A 23,216-nucleotide genomic window follows, 5' to 3' on the forward strand; every position below is an offset into this window, starting at 1 on the left:
TCTCCGCGCCTCTCCTCCGCCCCACAGCGACCACCACGACGATGGCCTTCGAGGGGCGGCGGGGCGGCAGCAGGGAGCCAAGGGCACCGCGGACAGGGGCAACGAAAACGCGGGCCTCGTAAAACTGCGAGAGGAACTGGGTGATTCAAAACCTCAAAACAAGTTAACGGAGAATCAGGATATCTTGAGGATCGAAAGTAAAACAATATTCAAAGCTAAGTTATGTACGGATTTCATTAGAATTAAACAATAACAGCAACACTGTAAATGGATCAATATTTTAAATCAAACTTTAACAAAAAATGAAAAATAAACGAAAGATAAAAATAACAGTTTAAAACTCAACAGTCAATTTGAATTGAGGAAATAAATGTGTCGGGGATCCGGCTAGCCCATGTAGCCGTGCCACTTGGACACGTTGGGTGGGGGCGTGCTCCGCTCGGCTGGCGACAAGCACAAGATCATTTTGCCGCTGACGGCCGGCGAGGGGGCCGGCGACGGGGGCGGCGGCCGCCGAGAGCGCGCTCCGCGGGGCGATCGGGACGTGCAGCACGCTGACCTGGCGCTGCTGGCGTCGCCGTCCTCGTCCTCCCCGCGCGGCGCCAGCAGCGTGGACTGCGGCACGTAGGCGAAGGGGTCTTCGTCGCGGCCCCTGGATAGTCTGGCGACGAGCGAGAGAGACAAAGACGGTTCGTCAGAAGGAGCAACAGGGCGAAGCTGACGAGCGGTGGCCGCGGTGGCCTACCTGGGGGAGAGAGAAGGCCGCCAGTTGAAGGCGCGCTGCGGCGCCGGGCTGTACGACGGCGACCCTCTCCGCGCCCAGAAAGACGCCATCGGCGACGAGGCGCCGTCCTCTCGGTCGTCCTCGCCCGGGGAGTCCTGGTGGCGCGGGAATCGGTCGTCGCGCCGGGGAATGGAGAACTCGGGGGACCCCGGAGGCGAGGCGGACGTGGGGCACTCGCGCCACAGGTCGCCGTCGTCGCCGTCCTCGTCGAACAAGTCCCTCTCGTGGCCGCCCTCCTCGAACGACGAGGAAGCGTGTCGCTGATCAAAGCTCAGCTCATCCTCGCGATCATCGCATGGGCGGTCACGGTACTGTAAATTTTAACCAACGTTACACGAGAAAGCCTTCTCAAACCTCTCCTTACCGCGAGGACGCCGAACCTCACCTGGAAGCTCGACGCCGAGGGCGGAGTGTCGTCGTCCAGGAGACCGGAGAAGTCTCTCTGACGGACCGGCGATAGAGCCTCCTCTTCGTCGGCCTGCGGAGCCTGCGGGAGTCGCAAGGCAGACGCGTCGTGCGCGTCGTGCCAGGCTGCGCGGTGCCGCTTGCGCCCTTGCTTCTGCCGGCGCGGCGGAGAGTCCAGTGTGCCGAACTGGCCCGACACGTCGTGCCCGTCTGAGAGGTGCCGCCTGTGCCGGCGCGGTGGGGAGTCCAGAACGTCCCGGTTGTCCAACTCGCCGAAGACATCCTGACAGCCCATGCCGCGGGAGGGTGCCGCGCGCCGGGCGCTGTGCTCCCCGTCTCGCTGGCGGGGGAAGGCCGCGAAGTGGACGTCCTCGCCGAACCCACGGCCGAAGTTAAACTCATCCCCACGGACCTCAAGGCTGGGACCCCTGGAACAGGAAAGGAGAATCCTTGCTGGGCGCCTGCTCCGGTTCAGGCCCCGGCAGTGAACGCCCTTGCCACTCACCCCTCAGGCCTGGTCCACGACGAACCCCGACTCCCGGACGGCGGCAACGTGGCCGCGGCGGGCGGCGTTGGTGCGGCCGGGGGCGTGCGCGTTGCGGTGGCGCTGATGGCCCCACGCATGCCCATGGCACTGCCCGCGCTGCCGACGGGTTGCGACGGACGCGGCGGAGCCTGCAGGGGCACACAGTACACAAAGTGGTCTCGACATGCCGAACGGAATGAAACCAAAGAGACAAGTACCTGAGGCTGCGTTGCCATCTGCTGCCACACGCTGGGCACCGTGGGCTTCTTGAACACCACGGCGCTGCCTGCGTTGGCGTCCCCCTTGCGCTTGGCCGTGCCCCTCAGGCCCAGCAGGCCGGTGGGGCGGCGCACCAAAGCCGTGAGGGGCTGGCTGAGGAGACGGTCGAACCAGTCCGGGGCCTGGGCGCCCTGGGCGGCCGGTGTGGGCTGGTCCGTGTTGGTGCTGGGGGACGCTGCTACGGCTGGCATTTGCGCTGCTGGAGCCACGGCGGCCTTCTTGCGGGGCGGGGAACCGCTGGCTGACTTCTCTGTGGTTCAATTGTTGTAAACAAAAACAAAAAAAGTCCCTATTGAGAGATGCTTACGCTTCCTCGCAGCAACTTGTTATTTGAGTCTGAGATGAAGCGCGGCCGGTTCAGTGCGGTGCTGTTATGCACTAACCTTGGGGGGCTGCAAACGGAGATGGCCTTCGCGCCGTCTCTGCGTCGTCGCACTCAGTCCCGGTGGCCGAGGTGGCAACCTGGCCGTCCGAGGAGGTGGCTGAAGGCCCGCGGCGGCAGGCGGCCTGCTCGCCGGGCGCCCTGCAGGTGTCCATGATGGGCCTGATGGTCGGCGCCACCGCCTGGGCCAGCTGCTTGCCCAGCTGCTTGCTGAACACACAGCTCTCGGCCCTCGCGACGCCCGCCGCCCTCAGCCGCTCCGTGTTGAAGGGCCTCACCTCCTTGCCGTTGCTCAGCATGCCCTGCAGGCGGCGCGGGCAGTCCTCCTTCAGGATGCGTTCCAGGAAGTCGTCCTGCTTGTCCTCGGCAGGAGCGGTGGTGACGGTGCCTGCCGCGGTGCGTCTCGCACCGCCACAGTGGACCACCCCGTGCAGCATGGGGGCGGCGGGGGGCGGGGTCTGCCGCCCGGCAGCGAGCAGTGGCATGGCCTTTGAGAGCTTGCTTGGCGCGCTGGTGGTCACTCTCTTGGCCTGAGGCCTGCTCGACCAGTCAGCCAACAGCTTGGCTATCGTGTCGTCTTTGAGCTGCACAGTGCCCTGGGACTGTGGGTCCTGTTTCCGGATCTTGATCAGGGGAGAGTCAGACGAGCGCACTGCGGCCACAGCTGCCTGCAACCTGAATCACTCAGTTTACAAACAATGACATTGGTCCTAAACTTTAAGAAAAAAGCTATTTTAAATTACGTTTGGCTTCGGTGAGGCACGGGTCGTAAGGGAGGTGCGTTGCCTGCATCGGGGCCATCCGGTACCACCAGCTGAGTTAAAAATTGAAATTTAGTTTACCTGCAGGTAAGTAACCATGCAACGGAGAAAAGAGAACACGCAGGAGTGACCTGAATCTCTTTTCGGTGGTTCGATGTCGGGGAAGAAGACTTGGCTGCCTTGCTTTCGGACTCGAACAGTCTCGGCCTCTTGACGGTGACGTCGAATGGTAGTACCTTTTAAGAAATAGAATGTCAAAAGCAGAAAACTGAAAACAGCACGCGCTTCGTCAAAGACATGGCTTATTTACGGATACAATACCTTGGCTTTGGCAACGCGATGCTCCTCCTTGACGCCTCTGCCGAGGCCTTCTTCACCGTGGGCCTGCTCCTTCAGCGGCGTGTTGTCCAGCCGCTCGGGACGAGGCGATTCCTTGCCGACTACCTGCCCGCGTGTTGGTTTCACTGGTAGAGGCTCAGAGACATCAGCCTTCTCAAGGGTCTCTTTCGCAGCGGGTGGTCTCGGATCCGCATCTTGGCCACTCTCTTCTTGACAGCGCTCTCCGGGTGCGGGAAGTCTCGGGCTCGCATCTTGGCCACTCTCTTCTTGACAGCGCTCTCCGGATGCCACTGGTTTCGGACCTGCATATTTGCCACTCTCTTCTTGACAGCACTCTCCGGATGCCACTGGTCTCGGACTCCCATCTTGGCCACTCTCTTCTTGACAGCACTCTCCGGATGCCACTGGTCTCGGACCTGCATCTTGGCCACTCTCTTCTTGACAGCACTCTTCAGCCTGCGGACAGGGGACCACTTCCTCCATCGGTACACCCTCCTCGTCACTCATCACTTGAATCTCGGTAGTATGGACTTGCACGTCTTCTCCCAATGTGCTGTGAGTGGCATCACTCTTTACTCGCGGGATCTCGGTGGAACATAATTGCAATTCTTCTTCCAATCGAATGTCGGAAGCACTGTCGTCACTCTTCACCTGGATCTCGGTAGAATGAGCTTGCGGGCCTTCCCCGAATCCGCTGTGAGGGGCATTGTCGTCACTCTTCACCTGGATCTCGGTAGAATGAGCTTGCGGGCCTTCCCCGAATCCGCTGTGAGGGGCACTGTCGTCACTCTTCACCTGGATCTCGGTAGAATGAGCTTGCGGGCCTTCCCCGAATCCGCTGTGAGGAGCACTGTCGTCACTCTTCACTTGCATCTCGACAGGATGGACTTGCATGTATGGACCACCCTTCCCCGAGACATCCGCTGCATCCTGCCCTGCTCCACTCTCCAGCAGATGAAACCCTTCTCCCGCTGCTTTCGGGTCCGCATCTCTTGCCGCATCGTCCAATTCACCGAGCCAACACGGTTCACTGGCCAAATTTTCTAGGCTGCCGATCTCCAGCTCACTCTTCTTCCATGCCTCGAGCTCACGGTTCCAGTCCTCCAGAGTATCTCCACCAGCCTTCTCTACTCCGGTACCATCTTCCGGCCCAGCCACAGCCAACTTGTGTAGGTTGTCGAGCTCCAGCTCACTCTTCTTCCATGCCTCGAGCTCACGGTTCCAGTCCTCCAGAGTATCTCCACCAGCCTTCTCTACTCCGGTACCATCTTCCGGCCCAGCCACAGCCAACTTGTGTAGGTTGTCGAGCTCCAGCTCACTCTTCTTCCACTCCTCCAGCTCACGGTTCCAGTCCTCCAGAGTATCTCCAGCCTTTTCTACTCCAGAGCCAGCTTTCGGCCCGTCGCCTTCCAACTCTTCCTTTTGTGGCAGGGGACTGGCGCGGTGCGCTTTGGAGGTATCCGCCAAGTCTTCGGGGATGTCCAGACCGCTGAGGTCGAAAGGCTCCTCCAGCCAGCCGTTGTTCTCCGAGCCGATTTTCATCTCGACAAGGGAGTCGGGGAGTGGGGCATCGAGGGGTGCGGGGGCCCCGGGCTCGCCCCTCCCCCCACACCAGTCGATATCGGGAGGGTCCCCCTCGACGGAGGAGAGGAGGGCCTTCTTGTCGTCCACGCCGACGCTGTCGTCAGCTGCCGCCTCGTCGTCCGAGGAGCGCAAAAGGGCGTCGATTCTGCAGAAGTCAAGCCAGAATTACCTACACCATGAGAACCAGCAACCAGCACCGCATACAGCATGCACGACAACACCGCAACGAACCCGATGGACAAATCGGGGTCCCAGCAGCCCGCCCAGTTTTCCCTGTCAGTGCGATAAGGATAAGGGGTCGAGTCTTCGGGGGACTCGGAAACCGACTTGACACCTGGAACAAAGCAAAAGCCACCACTAGAAGACGGAGACCAGCGAATAAATCAGAAACCTGTCAAATATGTCGACCACCCGAAATTCGTACAAAGAGGCACTCAGAGTGAGAACCCGTTTGCCACGTCAGTGGACGGATAAAAGCCCAAACTTACACGGTACAAAAGTGTCCCCCTCCACCGCCACCAAGATGTCCAGGTCCCAGGAGTCGTCAAGGTCGAAGCGCGATGCTGGCGCCGCGTCTGCCTTGACGTCCGCCGCCGCCGAGGCGAAGTTAGCCGTGCTGCAGGAGGGAGGCGACGGGGAGGCGGGCGGCTCGGGCTTGAAGAAGTTCCTGATGGTGGGTTGGTTGGGGTAGGAGGAGTACTCGATCGCGTCGACGGGCTCCTGCTTTGGCGTCCAGGACTCGTCGGGGACCACCTGCACGTCGTCCTGGACGTCGTCCCCGCTGTCCTCGTCCCACGGGTCCAGGGTCACCACGACGACGGGCGGCTTTCGCGGCGCAGCTTGGCTCGGCTTGCTTGACAGCGTCGCCGCCCCGGTGGCGGGGCATGGAGGATCGTCCGGGTCGTCGTCCTCGACGCCGTGCTGCAGCTTCTTGGCCGGCGTCTTCTTGAAGTGCTCGAGGCGCTGCGACAGCGACATGTAATCGCCGCGGACCTGTTGAAGTTAAAAGCAGCCAGTCAGCTCACTGACGAACTCATTGGCTTGCGCGTCGCGCTGATCGGCCGGCTGGGCTTGGCCGCCTTGGCGCCTGCGGGTCGAGCGATAGTCTCCACGCTGGGCACGCGAGCACGGCGTGGTTGCCACCGCAAGGCCGCCGGGCGCCGTGCCGCCGGGGGAGCCGGGGAGGGGGCGGGGTGACCTTGACACCGACCTGGTTCGCTTGGAGCCGGTACGACGGGGTATCGTCCATGCGGCTCGCCGCTTCCTTCATCTTGTCCATGAACGATGTTTTCCTCTGCTTCTAAAAGGAAACAAAGAACGCGCGGCAAATTATCATGAGGCGCAGCGGCGTGAATTAAGCGGCCAGTGCGCGGCTATCGGTCTGTCTCTCTCCCACCAACGGGGGACGTCCCATGCTTGCGAGAGAGACAGAGGCCTCTCGCGGAATCAGCCAAGAGACTGCAGAGTCCATAGCAAACCAAGCAGACCTACCGGCGGCTGCTGGGGCCTGGCGGCGGGGGCAGGGGACGGCTCTCTCAGGTGAACAGTCTGCTCTGCGTCGATGCCGACTGGACAGAAAGCAAGCCATCGCGACGGCGTCGGTGAAACAAGCCATTTCAAACATAACAGAATACAATCAAAAATAAAAGCGCGAAAGTGGCGGCCAGAGGCACTCACTCCACATCTCGCTCATGACGTGCGCGGTGACGCTGCGGCTCGTGACGACGGACACGTCGATCTGGTTGGAGTACGTGCCCTGGAACAGCTTGGAGCAGCTGCACACCAAATTCAACAAGGTCAGGAACAGGCTCCTCACATCCCGGCACACCAACAAACGTCAGCCACTCACGGGAATCGATCGCAGACGAGCACGCGGTTCTCGCTGTCGCCGACGAGCACGTTGACCCAGTGGCGGGGGTCGCGGCTCGCCACGTCCAGGTTGCCGATGTCGACCTGCAGCCCCAGGTTGTCGGCGTGGCGCTCCAGCGACACGGTGAGCTTGGGCACGCCGGCGGCGGCGTCGCGCAGCTCGTTGCCGAACGGCGGCAGCCTGTTGACGATCTGGAAGGCAAGGCGGACGCTAGACAGGACTCGAACCGAGCGTGTGACCCCACCAACGGATCCCTCGTCCGGAGAGCAATCCATTGGTGGGGTCACACGCTCGGTTCGAGTCCCATTAACGACTCTGGAGCTGAAAACGTCTCTAAAACTTTGTCCGCCTCCATCGGTCTTCTGGCCCAGAGAGCGCCAGAGGGTGAACACTCGCAATGCAAGGGCCGCGCGGCGGACGCGCACCTACTCCCTCTGCCGAGGGGGTATGCACTCGCGTAATAGTCGGTTCGCTCTATCTGTAATAGCACGCGTAATAATACGCGTAATAGTCAGGTAATAGCCGAAATTGTCAAAATTTTATCAATTTTGGTGTGTTTTAGGCCGTTTTTAGCTAAATTCCGATTAATTTGTGGCGTAATAGAGCGTAATAGTCGGTACACAGGTTCAGAGAGCGCAAACCCCCTCGCCCTCTGCCTTACCCGCTCCAGGTCCCGGGGGTTGCTGCTGGCGATGAGGGCCAGGCTGGTCTTGCCCGCCGAGACCAGCAGCTGCGCCAGCACGGGGCCGATGCGCGGCAGCTGCCTGGCGGCCAGCGCGGACGTCTCCCACAGCTGGCACCGCACGCACTTGTGCAGCAGCATGGCGGAGAGCAGCGCGCCGTAGTGGCCGGACAGCTGCACCACCTCGCTCAGGCCTGGCGGTGAAAACTTTGAAAATTAGTAAACGGTCAGTGGCTGAACAGGACTCGAACCGAGCGTGTGACCGCACCAATGGACTCCTCGTTCGGAGGGCAATCCATGGGTGGGGTGACGCGTCCCATTTGAGTCCCATTTAGCGACTCTGGAGCTCAAAACGCGTTCAGAATTTTGGCCGCCTCCACACTGTGCCCCGGCAGCGAGAGCGCGGCCCCGCCTCCGTGCTGCTACGTACACTTGGTCAAGCGCTCGGCAGTGCGAACCACCCTGCCTGCCTCCTGCTGCAGCGCGGGCTCGACGATGTGGAGGCCGCCAAGCAGGGCCTGAAGCAGGCTGCAACAGAGAATTCATTGTATAGCCTCGCCCGAGGGCACACAGTTCAGTGTTGCTTTTAGAAAATGCAAGAGGTCCACGATGGGCGCGTACGCGTACCAGTTGACCTTGGCGTCGCGGTCCTTGATCCTGCCCTTGATGGGGAAGCGCAGGCCCGGCGCGCCGTCCTTCTTCGAGTTGAGCGCGTTCAGGGAGGCCTTCTCGTCGTGGCGGAGCTGCAGGTCCTGGAACTCGGCCGCCTTGGCCACCACGGCCAGCAGGTCGGCCAGAGACTCGGTGCCCTGCACCTGCAAGTCCCGAAACCGTCGTGAGCGAAGCCCGCAGGCCGCCTTGCGAACCGATGGCGTGGCGCACTTGGCTCACCTCCATGAAGGCCTTCATGGTCTGGAACGCGATGTAGTACCGCGCCATGAGTCTGCCGGCCGGCGTCTCGCGCACGTCCATGCCGTTGGTCTCCACCAGCTTGTGCCGGGCCAGCGCGTTCAGCTCCACCTGCATCATGTCTGCGAACACCAAACCATACAATGCGCGCACCGCCATGCCGTTGGTCTCCACCAGCTTGTGCCGGGCCAGCGCGTTCAGCTCCACCTGCATCATGTCTGCGAACACCAAACCATACAATGCGCGCACCGCCATGCCGTTGGTCTCCACCAGCTTGTGCCGGGCCAGCGCGTTCAGCTCCACCTGCATCATGTCTGCGAACACCAAACCATACAATGCGCGCACCGCCATGCCGTTGGTCTCCACCAGCTTGTGCCGGGCCAGCGCGTTCAGCTCCACCTGCATCATGTCTGCGAACACCAAACCATACAATGCGCGCACCGCCATGCCGTTGGTCTCCACCAGCTTGTGCCGGGCCAGCGCGTTCAGCTCCACCTGCATCATGTCTGCGAACACCAAACCATACAGTGCGCGCACCGCGGTCTCTGCGGAAGAACCACGAAGGCGCGTGTGACGTCATCGTTGTGACAGCCACGCGTCAGGCCCGCCACCTCCCCCGCAACCTTTACGGCCTTTACGGTGTGCTTGCCCGTCGTGCCGCCGGGAGCACAGTGCACCTGCCTGCTCGCTGCAGGCCCGCAGCAGCAGGTGACCCCCAGGCGACGCTCACCTTCCAGAAATGCATAAACTATCACCACGTAGCGCGACGTAGCGGCGGAGCGCGGAGCATACGACCGACGCTAAGATTATGCCATACAAGCAATATACACTCTCACACAGACACACACCCTCACATGCATACACCCTCAACACGACGGCACACACACACACACACACACTCTTAGAGGCGCGACCCTGAAGCATCAGCCGCAAATTAATTCGAGTGTTGGTGCGGTGAGGCTTTGGCTAGACCTGTCCTGCCCTCTTGTTGGCCGCTGTTTGTGCGGGTGTGCGACACATGCAACCGCGGCAAGTCTGTGTGTGTGTGTGTGTGTGTGTGTGTGTTGCGCGCGCTAGAGCGAAAACAATAATTTTTGCTCAGGCCCAACCGCGTCGTTAGCGTCAGTAGGAATCTCTTGGTATCAAAGCGAAGCCGGACGGCGCGACCGGCCACTCGGTCCGTCAGAGGTAAATGAAAAATAAACGAAAAAAGAAAAACCTAAATTAGTTTTGGTCGGGTGTTGAACCCGCCGCGTCCACCGCATGACGCGAAGGTTTGGCGTAGGACGGCGTGTACGTAGTGCCTGCTGGCAGTGGCCTTGGCTTGTCTGAATAATGCCGAGCCGAGATCATCACGAAAAAGCCATTTGAGGTAAAGACTGGTCTGATGTCGCCCCGCCAAGCGTCCCGCGCCCAGAGGGGCCCGCCAGGCCCGCCAGGCCCGCCAGGCCCGCCACGCCCCGCCACGCCCCGCGGGACTCACAGGGCTTGCGGTGGTGGAGTGTCTCTGTTGGAGTGTGGCCAGGACCGCCGGGACCAATCCACTGGCAGGTCCTACGACAAGCGACTCGGACGGGCGGTGGCCAGGTAGGGCTGCACGAACCAAGTCAGGCCTCGAGGGACGGCTGCAGGCGCCGCGCTGCAGGAGACAGTCGGTAGTTGGAGGCCGAGGATCGCTCGGAAGGGGAACCGGGACAGGGAGGGGGCGAGGAAATGGCCGATCAAGACGGCACCGCATCGAAAACACCATGTTCAAACAAGGACGAACGCAAAAACAAAAAAAAAATCTTCGACAGCCGCGGCGCCACCGGGACTCGAACCCACGCGCGGCCGCGGCCCTACCTTGCAGCTTGGCGTTGATCTTGACCGCGTTGCCGGGGTCCACGGCCAGCCCGTACTGCTGGGGGTGGCGGTTGGCGCGCACGAACAGGAAGGTGGACCTGATCCAGTCCACGGCGGCGGGCAGGTCGGTGATGGTGCCCAGCACCACCTCGGCGTTGATGTGCTCCACCAGGTGGCGGTGCAGCGAGCTCTGGATGGGCTCCGTGCCCGCCGTCAGCCGCGAGTAGTGGTCCTGCAAAAAAAAAAAAAGAAAGAAAACCGAACGTCATTGCCAAAGCGAATCGGGTACGCGCACCTCCACCATCATCTGTCGTCCGGCGCTCTTCATGTTTCTGGCAACGTCAATGCCAAAGTTAAATCGAAACACACATTGGCAAGTCTGCGAGGCACGGCACGGCACGGCAGAGGATTGCACAAAATGCCACTATAAAGTGCTCGCGGCCCGCGCCGTCGGCCGGCTGCTCATCTGCCGCGATTTACGGCCCGAGGCACGGCACTGCAAGGCACGGCACTGCAAGGCACTGCAAGGCACGGCACGGATACGCGACACTCGCGTGTAGTACCCTGTATGCGTACTCCAGGCGCGCGTAGGTAGGTACACAGTGCACGCAACGCGACGCAACGTGTGTAGACGCCCACAAACCCAGAGCATGCCGACAAGGGGGCATCCATAGTGGGGATGGAAGAGGATTCGGGGACCACGTCGTGCCCCAGTGCCTTCGATGGCAAGATGGCGAAAAATTCCCAAGTAAGCCGCGTTGCGTAACTGGCGGGGTCGTCGTCGCGCCTCGGCGGACGCATAATCCGTTCCGCCGATTAAAAAGGTGACCATAAAACGACGCAATGATTGATGCATCTCGCTCGCCTAATTTTCTTTTCCTTTTTAATGGCGTGGAACGCGAAACGCGCGCCGGAGTTAGGCAACCAGCGCGCCAGCAGCGTGTTTCTTTTGTTTTTGTTTTTCTAATTTATTTTTTTTTGCAGTGCCGCTGCAGTTTGGCACGCACAACGCCTCCATAAATCCCCGTAAGTCTGCATCATCATCTCATCCTTATCAATTACACCCGCGGTGAGGCCGGCCGGCCGGCGCGACCCCGCGGACGACGGACGACGCCGTGCCCGCGGACCCCGTCACCGCCACCGTCACCGCCACCGTCACCGCCACCGTCACCGCCACCGTCACCCGACCGCAGCCGCACGGCAGGCCGATTCCGAGTGGGAGTCTCTCTCTCTCTCTCTCTCTCTCTCACGGGGCGTCCCGTCAAGTGCGAGGGGCACAGGCCGACGGCACCTCCCCCTCGGAACCAGCCTCCCGGTGGCTGACGCGCTGACGCATGGCTTGGCGTCCTCCGGTGATAACGCTAACGCTGCCGACGGCGGGGCAGGCGGGAGGGGGAAAGACCTGGAAAGGCGGGGGGGGGGGGGGGGGGGCATCGGCGGTCTGCGGTCGCATCCGATGTTTGGCGGCACGGCGCCGCGGCGCCGCGGGACGCAGGACTCTGCCGCCAAGGACAAGGACTGCGAGCGCCACGCCGCGCCATGCCACGCCACGCCACGCCAAATAACCGCTATGCAAATGCTGCCGCTCGGCCACTCGCCAACCAAAACGTTTGATGGGCCGTCGGCACTGTAATGCGGTAATAGTGCACACGGTGTTTTCGCGCCGAACTCAAATTGCCCCCCCCCCTTCCTTTTTACGATGCTCACACACGGACGCGGGGATAGAGAGAGACTCTCCCACACCGCGACGCGACGCCTGCACCGTGTCTTCGTCATCGCCGAGCCGCCAAGACCGGAGCGTGGACAGCGAGCATCAGACGGAGGCGCCGAGCCCCAAATTACGAATTAATCTCTCACTCACACAATAAGTGGCGGGCTGCAGCGCGGCTCCGCTGGACGGGGCCCTTCAAGCAGCAGGGCCGAGCAGGGCCTTTCCCCGAGACTCGGTGACGACACTGCCACCCCGTCATCGGCGCTCTGTCTCTCTCGCACCTGCACGGGACGCCCCACGAGTGCGAGAGAGACAGAGCGACGGGGCTCGGAATCAGCTTGGGGCCCGCCCGCCGCGCATCACACCGTGTATCACACCGTGTATCACACCCAGCAACAACTCCATCTACGAGTCTGGGAGTGTGAGTGAACACTCGCCGCTCCATATACGTCGCAACGACGCAACTCGCTGGAGCGCTGGGGCGGCTGCAGCGACTCCAGCGGCCGGTCCAGCGTGGCTGACGGCCCGACGGCTAATTGACCGCGACAAACAAAGGGAGCCAAGGGTCGCCGTGGCCGCGGCGCCGCAGCCCCGCGCAGCCCGCGGCGAAAAATGCTCGAGCCGCGAGGGCTGCGGACCTGCGGACCGCGGGCCGCGAAATGTCAATGTGAATGCCACTGGGTCTCGGTCCAGGCCTCCAGGCTCATGCCGCCTGCCTCGGACTCGCTGGACCGCCCCCAGTGCCGACGAACCCCCACGGGGCCTCCCTGCCTCTGGCCCTGGCCCCAGGGCAGCCGTCGTACTACGCGCGATGTGTGTGTGTTGGAGATTTACACTCGAATCAAACAAGATCTTAAAAGCTTCAAAAAATCCGAATGTGATAAAATTTTGTCTAGTGACGTTAAATAATTTTCTGAAAAAAAAAAAGTTTGCCCTGTTTTGTTTTTACGGTGTGCACGATCAAATAAATGGAAAGGAAAGAAAAGGCGGCTGCCTTTTCCCCCTTCAGTTCGGCCTGGGTGGCCACAGCCTGCCACAGCCACACATCCCAGGCGATATGGTTTTGCGGTCGCTGCGTAGACAATCATTCAAGTCATTGGAACGACACGCTGCTCCCTGAAACGACTCCATTACCCGGGAATTCGCTCGCTGGATGCGCACCGCCCCGCCACGCCCCGCCACGCCACGCCCCCTGCGAGGCCGCGTGGCCAAACCTCAAACCGACAGGCAGAGGCCAATGGAGCGCGCTCTGTGGCAGAACGGGAGGTCAGTGGTTCGACTCGCACCCCGTCGCCTTTCTTCCCTGGCGAGGTTTGTGTGGGGAAATGGAATAAAGTCAATGACTGTCTTGTACCGTCCATTTTTGTTGAGAAGGAAGACGAGATTCAGACCCGGCCGCGTCGTTTATCGGGCAACTGCTTTTCGCATGAGGTCCAAAGGCTTTGGAGGCCATTAGCATTTGAATCGCGAAATGCGAAACTTGCCGATTAAAAGGCCACGCCACACGCGACAAAGTGTGGACGAGTGATTGTACCGAGGCCCCGGCAACAAGCAGCAAGCAGACTGAGAGTCGTTTAAATCGCTCTGTCTCTCTCGCACCCATAGGCGAGGGCCCATGAGTGCGAGAGACAGAGCGACGGAAACGACTCGCAGTCTTGGAGGCCATTAGGCGGCCTGGCCCATCAATCCACTGAAACTCCGGACTTGGCGCGATAACGTGAACCAGCGCCACTTGCTGCTGCTTCGCGCTTCGCGTGCTTTATTGGGTCTTGTGTCGAGCAGCGCGGAGCAGCGCGCCTTCGTCCCATCGGGCCATGCGGCCGTGCGTACGCAAGGGAAGGGGAGGGAGGGGCGCGCGCCGCACGGTGGACCAGAAGACCGGAGGAGGCGACCAAAATTCTAGACGCGTTTTGAGCTCCAGAGTCGCTCAATGAGACTCGAGCCGAACGTGTGACCCCACCAATGGATTCCTCGTTCGGAGAGCAATCCATTGCTGGGGTCACACGTTCGGTTCGAGTTCCATCCGAACTGAAAACCTCTCTAGAATTTTGGCCGCCTCGACCGGTCTTCCAGCCCACTGCGCGCCGATGGACACGAGAGGGGGAGAGGCCTAAATGAGGCACTTCTCGACGCCCTGCGCTGCGTTGCCTGGTGGTAACGCTGGTGGCCGGCTCGTAGGCATGGCGCGACGCGTGCCCGGTGGCGTTTCCTAGAACCTCGCCGGATATGGCACAGCCTCGCCAGCCTGCATTCGGACGGGCGGTGGCGCCAGCGACATAGGCATCCAATGCAGCACTGCCCGGCCGCCAGCCGGCCGCCTAGAGAGTCGCTCGCGCTAGAGACAGACAGAGAGCGACAGGTGCATCACTTCCAGTTACCTCATCCGGGAGAGGGAGAGAGACGCACGCAGACAATGGTCCGGCTGATTGCACGCCGCGGCACCTTGCCGTGCCTTGCCGTGCCGAGCGTCAACACCCCCACCCCCTGTTGGCTGGGCATCTTCGCAGGCCGAGTCGGGCGGAGTCCACCGCGTAGACACACTGTCAAATAATGATCGTCGAGCAAAGCTTTAGCGTGACCGACCACATGCGTGCAGGCAGGGGCTAGTGGCAGGCCTGGGCGAAAAACGACATGCAGTCGGTGCCTCGTCCACTGCCCGAGGGAAGCCACACTCAGCCAGGAGGCCGGAAGGAACGCACTGACGCCCTCGCGGCCACGCCCCGTCACGCCCCTCACGCCCCACGCTTCGCCAATTACCAAGCGATCCATTCAATGAGTGGCCCAATCGCGATCAATAGTCGGCGCTTTGCGCAACGCGCGTCGCGGCAGTGTCGCCGGGGGCCTGGAGTCTTGACTGGGGGACTGACTGGGGGTCGGAGGTCGAGCGGTGGCCGCCCCGACTGCGGGGCAGGAACGGCAGCCTCTCCATCTACGTCCTGCGAGCGCAGTGCTGGCGACACACACACAGACACAGACACATGCGCGCGCGCCGCTGACTCAGGCAAAGAATAAGGCGAGTACATTATTTATACATCTAGACTGCACCCGGTTGCAGCCGCTGTGCCGACTCCAGGCAGGACCCTCCAGGACCCTCCAGGATTCTCCAGGACCCTCCAGGACCCTCCAGGGCCCTCCAGGATTCTCCAGGACCCTCCAGGACCTTCCATAGGACCACCGGCAGATAGATTAGATTGAGCTTCGCGTGTCACGACGCACCTGCAGCGCCCCGGCCTGGAGCGAGGCCTGGAGCCATCCGTTCCAGTCAATCAGAGCTCCTTCTCCCGTCCACCCCCTCCCCCCCCTCCGCTTTCTACGATATCGAAACAAACGGTGAAGTAATTAGTCGTGTGGCGGCCCGACGGCGGGGACGGATTGGCAGACGCTGCCTGGCGCGGTCTGGCGTGGCCGGGCGCTGCCCGGCGACGAGAAAAACAAAATACAGAGAGGAAACTAGGGCGAGGCTGGACCGCCACACCTTGGTCCGTCAGAGTCAGGGCGCCGGGCGGCGCCAGGGCACATCCTCCGTTGCAGCGACCGACGCCGTCAAGCAGTGCGTCCACGCGGGGGCATCGGGGACCCTCAGCGTCCGCAGCACTCGCCGAGGCAAAGCAGCCGAAACGTTCAAAAGGCAAACACAGGGACATCGGACGCTACACTGTAAAAAAAAAGAAGCCCAATCGACTCAAACTATCAGTTTTAGGCCAGGCGTTTCGGTTAAGAAGGCAAAAGGTACTCTCTCAGTCAAAACGGTGGTACACTAAGAAAATCAAGCCAATTTCAGTCCGTTCGACTGCACTTGTTTACGGCGCGCCTCGCCACGCCACGCCTCCCGGAAACGTGACGGCGTGGAGTTGTTGTCGTCGCGCTGGTGCCGCTGGTGCTGTTGTGCGTTTTCATCCAGGACCATCCCGACCTTCGGCCTTCGGGAGCTGCATCGCGCAGCGAGACGCAGACACACACGTGCCGCCGCGAAATCCGCCTCAAAAGCTCAGGCAAAGCACGGGCAGAGCACAGGCAAAGCACAGGCAAAGCGCAGGCAAAGCACAGGCAAAGCACAGGCAAAGCACAGGCAAAGCACGGGCAGAGCACAGGCAAAGCACAGGCAAAGCGCAGGCAAAGCGCAGGCAAAGCACAGGCAAAGCACAGGCAAAGCACAGGCAAAGCACAGGCAAAGTGCAGGCAAAGCACAGGCAAAGCGCAGGCAAAGCGCAGGCAAAGCACAGGCAAAGCACAGGCAAAGCACAGGCAAAGCACAGGCAAAGCGCAGGAAAAGCACAGGCAAAGCACAGGCAAAGCGCAGGCAAAGCACAGGCAAAGCACAGGCAAAGCACAGGCAAAGCACAGGCAAAGCACAGGCAAAGCACAGGCAAAGCACAGGCCTGCTGAGGCTCTCGCTGGCTTGCCTCCTGCCTCCCCGTGGGCCGAGCGGGGCGCCAGTCAACTACACCAAAAGTGCAGTTCATTTTGACGGCTTTTTAATTTGCCTTGTGGGTTTACGACGATCAAAAAAATGTATTCTCTTATTTTAAACACCACAGGAAAAGGTTTCTTGAGAAAAAGTTTTATCAGAAACCTTTTTTTTTTATTTTGATCAATGAACACGGTAAAAACGGTACCTGGTTTTCCCAGGAACCCTATGGTAGAGACATAGGCGATTTCCAGGGAGTTCCTGGGAAAACCAGGTACCGTTTTTACCGTGAAGTAAGTTTTCTGGGTGGACGACAAACGGGAACCGAATTCTGTATAGAGCACTATGAGAACCCAACAACAACAACAACAACAACAACAACAACAACAAAAAAGTCAAACTAAAACTCGAAACCATGATTACCATCAAACTGTTCCCAGGCGCGCGGCGAGGACTAGCCGAGGGCCGGCCCATCGCGCACGAGGCATTCGAGTCGACGCGTGCGCCGCCGGCACACACTTTTGGACGGGAATGTACCAATGCCGGCGACACACTGCGACACATCCGCGCACGCGTGCGTCGGTCGGCACGACGCTCCGTAAATTGTCGCTATCGGGCCGCCGCGCCACGCCGCGCCGCGCCGCGCAGTGCCAGAGGCTCTACCGAGAGCTCTACCGGCCCGACTTGTCTTGGCGAATCAGAAGCCGAATCCGGAATGTGCGCTCCTCCTCGCTGTCATTACCTCGCCGCAAATCCGCTAAAAAAAAAAAACGGGGAAAAAAATACCGCGAGCGTGTGCGTTGTTGTTGCCGCGAATCAAGCATTTGAGCGTTTTTTTCCCTCACGAAATTTATACGGATGCTGCGAGCAGACATACCGGCGCAGAACGCGCGGAGGAGTTTGGTCTACGTAATGTGAGCGTCTGACGGGGCCGATGTCGGAGAACCGGCAGGACTTCGGACACGACAGTTCGTGTAGTTAAACCAACATTTGTCGATTTAAAAACAAAAATGATTTGTCATACTTAAACGGCAGAATAGTTTTGAAAACAAAAAAGGAATTATTGACGAAAACAAAAAGCTCTCATTCCAGCTCATTATTAGCAAACATAAAATAAAACATAAAACTTACACAATAAAAAATTTACTTGGCGAAAAAAATGACTATAACTTGAGGGGGCACCCCTTTGACAGGGTATTGAACCGAAGTCCAGGGTCCTGACGTGCCGCTCCAGCAGAGTCCGGGCGTCCCGGGTCGCCCCCGCCCAGCAGCCCTAGCGGCCCTAGTGGCGCCCCGACGCCGAGCCCCGACGCACAGTGGGCCAGAAGACCGGTGGAGGCGGCCAAAACTCTAGACGCGTTTTGAGCTCCAGAGTCGCTAAATGGGACTCGAGCCGACTGTGTGACCCCACCAATGGATTCCTCGTTCGGAGAGCAACCCATTGGTGGGGTCACACGTTCGGTTCGACTCCCATTTAGCGACTCTGGAGCTCAAAACGCGTCGCGAATTTTGGCCGCTTCACCGGTCTTCTGGCCCACTGTGCGACGCCGAGCCCCATCGAGGCGCCTCGGCCGCCCGGAGCCTCCCGCCTGGCGGTCCTGGAGGGGGCCGCCCGGCCCGGCGCGGCGCGGCCCGGGGCCTCGTATAAAGAGCTGGAGCGGCGTGGGACGAGCCACCACTCGTAGTTTACTCTCCTCTGTGCAGAACGTGTGCAGTGCGACTCCCCTCCCGGTGAGTGAGTGCGACAACAACAACAACATCGACGCCGACCCATGTGGATTACTTCAGAGTGCAGCATCGACGCAGGGTGTGGAGTGTGCCAACGCCTCCGTTTGCGTTCTGTGTTGATCGACGAATTGGGATTTAAATTGAAGTCAAGTGGTCCGATCGCGTTTGGCGTCCACATTGCTGGAGGGGTGCTCCTGCACCGGCGAACGATGCGAGAGTCCCGCGTTGGCTCGGAGCGTCCGCTCTAAGTTGACAAGTCGTGCCATAGGGTGCCAGAGACTGGCTTGCTCGGCCAAAGGCAAACTGCGGCCGGTACATCGCGCAGGGTTGCGCGTACGGTCCTGGAGCTGCGAACAGCCCAACGGCAAACGGCTTGTGCAACGCGCGCGACGCCAGCCGAAGGATCCACCGCGGCACACAAGTGCGATCCAGCGTGACTCTTGTTTTCGCGGAGCGTTTCCGAAAGCGCCGCTCCGTCTCTCTCTGCGCCCAAAGGGGACGCGCCGTGAGTGCGACGGAGACGGAGCGACTCTGGCGGCGGCCTGCAGTGCCCTGGCAGTGCCGCCACCACGGCGGTCATTATGACGACCAGAGGCGGCCAGAGGCAGTCGAAGCCTCGGCCGAAGGCGAGGCGACGCCAATTTCCGCCGCGGCCGGTAATGGGAAAAATCCCGCGGTGCGGCGGTACGGATCGCCGCGGTTTGCGCCGTTTTGTGCGTTTGCAGACGGACTCGCCCGAAGACCCGTCACCGCGGAAGCAGCCTGGGACACTTTGTGAGCTCTAGCGTCGCCTAACAGGCCCCGAAACCAAACACGTGGTCCCATCGGGTCTTCAATGCGACTCCCATTCGAGTTGTTGAAGTGAAATATTTGGAAATTCCCGGAGAATCTGTTGGATAAAAATTGCCCGCTTTCTTTGAAAAATTTCAAAAACTCCAGAGTCTCCATTTTGAACGAGTTTCCGCCGGAAATTCCGTGACGGGGCTTCAAAGGACACTTCCCGGGTTTTGCTACAATTTCCTTTTGACAATGAAGAAGACGGAGCTTCTGATGTGTCCACGCCTTGCTGGGGCTGTGCGAGCCGCGCGCCTGCGAAGTCGAGGGTAGGCCACCAGGCCGTACACGCCTGTCGGAGGCTGGCCTACCCTCCATTACCATTACCACTACGGGCTGCAGGTGGTCGGCCTCCATGTCTTCGATTCGAGTCTAGAGTTAGGTCTGCCGTGCCGATTCTTCTCCAGCAGATCCCACATCTAAATTGTAATCCTTCCCAAAAATTGTGACTGGGGAGAGGGAGAGGGGACTTTCCATACACAAGTCCATTTTTGGCGCGAGGCAGAGCATCATGTTTTTTTACGTTTCTGCAACAAAAGGCTCCAGCCATTCGATTGGCGGGCCATGGCGAGTCCCCCCTCCCATTTCCTGAATCGCGTGCGCCCATACGCCACACACTGCAAGGGGGTCTAATTGCTGCAGCGCCGATGAGATCACTCTACACTGTGATGTACGGCCGCGGCGGTACATCCCGCTTAGCCGCGCCGAGTCCAGCCGAGTCGAGCCAAGGTCGGCCGAGGGTGCATCGTGTCCCCTGTTCATGCATTTGCATCGTAGGGGGGGGGGATTCAATAAACACAGACAAGTGGTGTGCACACTTGTATCAGGCGTGCTATTCGGATTGTAAATGCGCGATGCGCGAGGCGGTTGCACGGGTTGCACGCCAACCCGCCAAATGGCAATCGTGTGGGCGAGCGGGCGGCTCGGCCTCCGAAGAGGCCTCCGACCACTATCGGTCTATCGGCCACGCGGCCAGTACGACCTGCTGTCCGGTTGTCTACAACCAAGTCGCAACCGAGTGCGCCACAAAAGCTCGCGGGATTTCAGGCGGGCCAGGGCTTTTCTTCGGACTGGTCCAGGCTGAAGAAGTCCAAGAGGTGCCCGCGTTGCCGTACTCGAACTCCACGACGTCCACGACCAGCGCTGGACCGGGCCGCCGAGGCCGAGGACGCGGCGGGCCGAGCGCGGCGCCCGAAATGCGCTTGCTGACACTTTTAATTTAACTTTAATACTCCGACTTTAATTAACGAGGGCCGCCCCGAAGGCGCGCGTTAAACGGCGCCTCACGATGACGCGGTCCTGGAGTCCCGGAGGCTCCGGGGGCCGGCGGGCCGCGCTGCACGCCGCCGTGTGGTCTTTCAGTCTTTCGCCTCGGGCCGCGCCAACGGGCCGCCAGCGCCAACGGCCCGCCCCGCCAGGCGCAAGGCGCGCAAGGCGTCACTGCTCGCTCGCCTGTGAGAAGGGCGCTGACAAAGTTCAAGGCCGCGCAGGCCGAGCCTCACTTAAAGGTCCACATGACTTGTTTCAACCGTTTTTAACCACAACGAAAGCGAATGTCTTTGACGTACAAACTGTCGTTTTAAACTTAAGCAAAACTTTCATAGCTTAGTAGCTAATGTCGGCTCGGCTTACGCTTGCGTCTTGAAATTCACCTTTCTGGCGTGTGTTTTGGGGCGTTTCGCCTGGAAAGGAGGTGCTGCCCGCCGAACTGGGCCACACTAAACACTCACCAAGAAGTAAAAGGAGTCAAAATGACGTTTTTTGGTCGAGATTTTGACTAGAAGCAGTCATATTGACATGAAATCGTGTGTCACGGTGAGCGTTTCGTGTTCTTGGGGTGGTCAGACTGGGCCAGCGCAATGCTCGCCCTCCGCCTCCGCTTGTCCGGAGTGCATCGCGCGGCCAAGGGGCGGCCGAGGCGCGGCCCGCCGGCCTGCCATGCCATTACGGCGCCACTTAGCAGCCCATAGCGCAATTAGCCGCGTTAGCGGGAGAGAGACAGAGGCAGACTCGTGTTTTCCCACAACCGCCTTTATTTTCCTCCTTCTTATATCGCGCCATCCCGTCCGTGAGGCGTGACGGGACGACGCGCGTCTCGCGGCGCCTGCCGTGGCCGTGCAGGCCGTGCAGCCCGTGGTGCAGGACGCGCAGCCTTGGACCGCCAGAGCGACATTTCGCCGGCGCCGTCCGTGGTGCAGCATGCACTCCATGCAGGAGGCGGCGCCGGCCGGAAGGCAGCCAGTGACGTCGCCGACGGCGAAGCAGCGTCGCGCAGTGACTCCGGCCGACTCTTGCAGCTCTCGTCGCTCTGTCTCTCTCGCACCTACACGGGACGCCCCACGAGTGCGTGAGAAACAGAGCGACGAAAACGGCTCTCGGAATCAGTCTGCTGCTGGCGCTCTCTGGCCGCAGCGTCGCCGCGTTGCGGCACTTTTATCGTCCCCGTTGCGTCGCGTGCGGCGAAATTAAGAATCGAGCCGGCGGCATGGTGATGAATCCCGTCCGCCACGCCGCCACCGCAACGCAGCGACGCACCGCGCGGTCCAGGGCGTGGCGACACGGCGCCCGCCAACTTCGCCCGTCTCGTTTGGAAAAAGCTTTCCGACGCCGCGGAGGGTAGTCTAGTGTAGTGCGTCCCGGTGGCGCAACGCGCGCGTCGCGTACGGATCTTTCGCTTTCGCTGACGAGCCCCCTCTAAGAGCTGCCGGCCACCTCCCGGAGGAGCTGCCCCCGCCCGAATCACGCAACGCGGCCGCGCCAGGGCCTCGCCAGGGCCACGCCCCGCCGCGCCAAACGCCCCAAATCAGATTCGTTACCGACGCCCGATGAGTCTTCCGTGTCGTTACTCCGACGCACATAAAGCACGTCGGTCTGTCTGCCAGTCCGTCCGTCTGTTCGCCCGCCGCTGGGGCACTGGGTCATAGCTGGCTCCGCCCGGTTCACACATGGTGGCATCGGGTCGACTAGTCGACGAGGAAATATGCAGGCGTCACTGCACGCGCGCCGTCAGGCCGTCAGGCCCGACCGGGCCACCGCCATCGGGCCCAGGCAAGGCAGGCCCAGGCGGGCCCCCTGGAACGCGGCACCGCGCGCCCCGGCGAGGCGGGTGACTCCAACGCAGGGAGCAGCCGGCAGCGGGCCCCTTCTGGGATCGAGCGTCCCGGAGGGCGAAAGACACGCTTCGATCTTCTAGTTCTGGCGTCGTCACTCTCATTCCAGGAGCGTGACATCACGTTGAAACGAACGTGACAAAGTGTCACGTTCGTTTGAGCATTGTGTCACATTCGTTTGGATGTGAATCGGCCAAAAATTAGCTTGTTCACATTCAAACGCATGTGACACAATGCTCAAACGAACGTGACATTTTGTCACGTTCGTTTCAACGTGATGGCACGCTCCTGGAAAGAGTGCTTACACAGGACTCGAACAACGCACGATCATGGTCGGGGCTTCCGGCGCCTGGCCCCGTCACTCCACCGCATTACGTCCACTCGGCTTCCCGTGGCCACTTGGACGCGGCGTGGCCTGCCGAGCGATACCGAGGGATGGCCTCGTCGCTCTGTCTCTCTCGCACTCCGCGGGGCGTCCCGCGAGGCTGGGAGACGGACGACGCGGCGTGGCCTGCCGGGCGATACCGAGGGATGGCCTCGTCGCTCTGTCTCTCTCGCACTCCGCGGGGCGTCCCGCGAGGCTGGGAGACGGACGACGCGGCGTGGCCTGCCGGGCGATACCGAGGGATGGCCTCGTCGCTCTGTCTCTCTCGCACTCCGCGGGGCGTCCCGCGAGGCTGGGAGACGGACGACGCGGCGTGGCCTGCCGGGCGATACCGAGGGATGGCCTCGTCGCTCTGTCTCTCTCGCACTCCGCGGGGCGTCCCGCGAGGCTGGGAGACGGACGACGCGGCGTGGCCTGCCGGGCGATACCGAGGGATGGCCTCGTCGCTCTGTCTCTCTCGCACTCCGCGGGGCGTCCCGCGAGGCTGGGAGACGGACGACGCGGCGTGGCCTGCCGGGCGATACCGAGGGATGGCCTCGTCGCTCTGTCTCTCTCGCACTCCGCGGGGCGTCCCGCGAGGCTGGGAGACGGACGACGCGGCGTGGCCTGCCGGGCGATACCGAGGGATGGCCTCGTCGCTCTGTCTCTCTCGCACTCCGCGGGGCGTCCCGCGAGGC

At 61.1% G+C, this 23,216-nt stretch overlaps 2 protein-coding genes across 2 annotated transcripts in view; both read right to left on the bottom strand.

The window, feature by feature from the left end:
• Positions 1–216: 216 nt before the first annotated feature.
• On the bottom strand, positions 217–1,557 carry LOC117652897. Its single transcript, XM_034398106.1, has 3 exons — positions 1,170–1,557; positions 746–1,095; positions 217–661 (listed from the first exon to the last, which is right to left on the bottom strand). Exons 1-3 carry the CDS (start codon positions 1,482–1,484, stop codon positions 388–390), a joined length of 939 nt encoding a protein of 312 aa, XP_034253997.1. The 5' UTR covers positions 1,485–1,557; the 3' UTR covers positions 217–387.
• Positions 1,558–1,602: 45 nt separating this feature from the next.
• LOC117645973 overlaps positions 1,603–23,216 on the bottom strand; it is a 29,036-nt gene continuing 7,422 nt past the window's right edge. Inside the window, exons 11-27 of the mRNA XM_034386563.1 lie at positions 10,364–10,595; positions 8,504–8,643; positions 8,240–8,427; positions 8,043–8,140; positions 7,592–7,806; positions 6,910–7,121; positions 6,738–6,835; positions 6,552–6,628; positions 6,271–6,360; positions 5,549–6,053; positions 5,292–5,394; positions 3,459–5,205; positions 3,269–3,373; positions 3,120–3,190; positions 2,378–3,051; positions 1,934–2,244; positions 1,603–1,617 (exon numbers count right to left, since the gene is read on the bottom strand). Of these exons, the coding sequence (XP_034242454.1) occupies positions 1,603–1,617; positions 1,934–2,244; positions 2,378–3,051; positions 3,120–3,190; positions 3,269–3,373; positions 3,459–5,205; positions 5,292–5,394; positions 5,549–6,053; positions 6,271–6,360; positions 6,552–6,628; positions 6,738–6,835; positions 6,910–7,121; positions 7,592–7,806; positions 8,043–8,140; positions 8,240–8,427; positions 8,504–8,643; positions 10,364–10,595 (4,881 nt within the window). The remainder of the gene's footprint in view (positions 1,618–1,933; positions 2,245–2,377; positions 3,052–3,119; positions 3,191–3,268; positions 3,374–3,458; positions 5,206–5,291; positions 5,395–5,548; positions 6,054–6,270; positions 6,361–6,551; positions 6,629–6,737; positions 6,836–6,909; positions 7,122–7,591; positions 7,807–8,042; positions 8,141–8,239; positions 8,428–8,503; positions 8,644–10,363; positions 10,596–23,216) is intronic.

This window comes from Thrips palmi, unplaced genomic scaffold, assembly GCF_012932325.1.
Source record: "Thrips palmi isolate BJ-2018 unplaced genomic scaffold, TpBJ-2018v1 HiC_scaffold_10, whole genome shotgun sequence".
Taxonomy (NCBI): domain Eukaryota; kingdom Metazoa; phylum Arthropoda; class Insecta; order Thysanoptera; family Thripidae; genus Thrips; species Thrips palmi.

Excerpts from the sequence above, each read along its gene's own strand:
- LOC117652897 (XM_034398106.1), bottom strand. The coding sequence starts at position 1,484 with ATGGGCTGTCAGGATGTCTTCGGCGAGTTGGACAACCGGGACGTTCTG. Across the intron at positions 1,096-1,169 it reads CCTCGGCGTCGAGCTTCCAG|TACCGTGACCGCCCATGCGA; the intron begins GTGAGGTTCGGC and ends TAAAATTTACAG. Across the intron at positions 662-745 it reads CGGCCTTCTCTCTCCCCCAG|ACTATCCAGGGGCCGCGACG; the intron begins GTAGGCCACCGC and ends GCTCGTCGCCAG.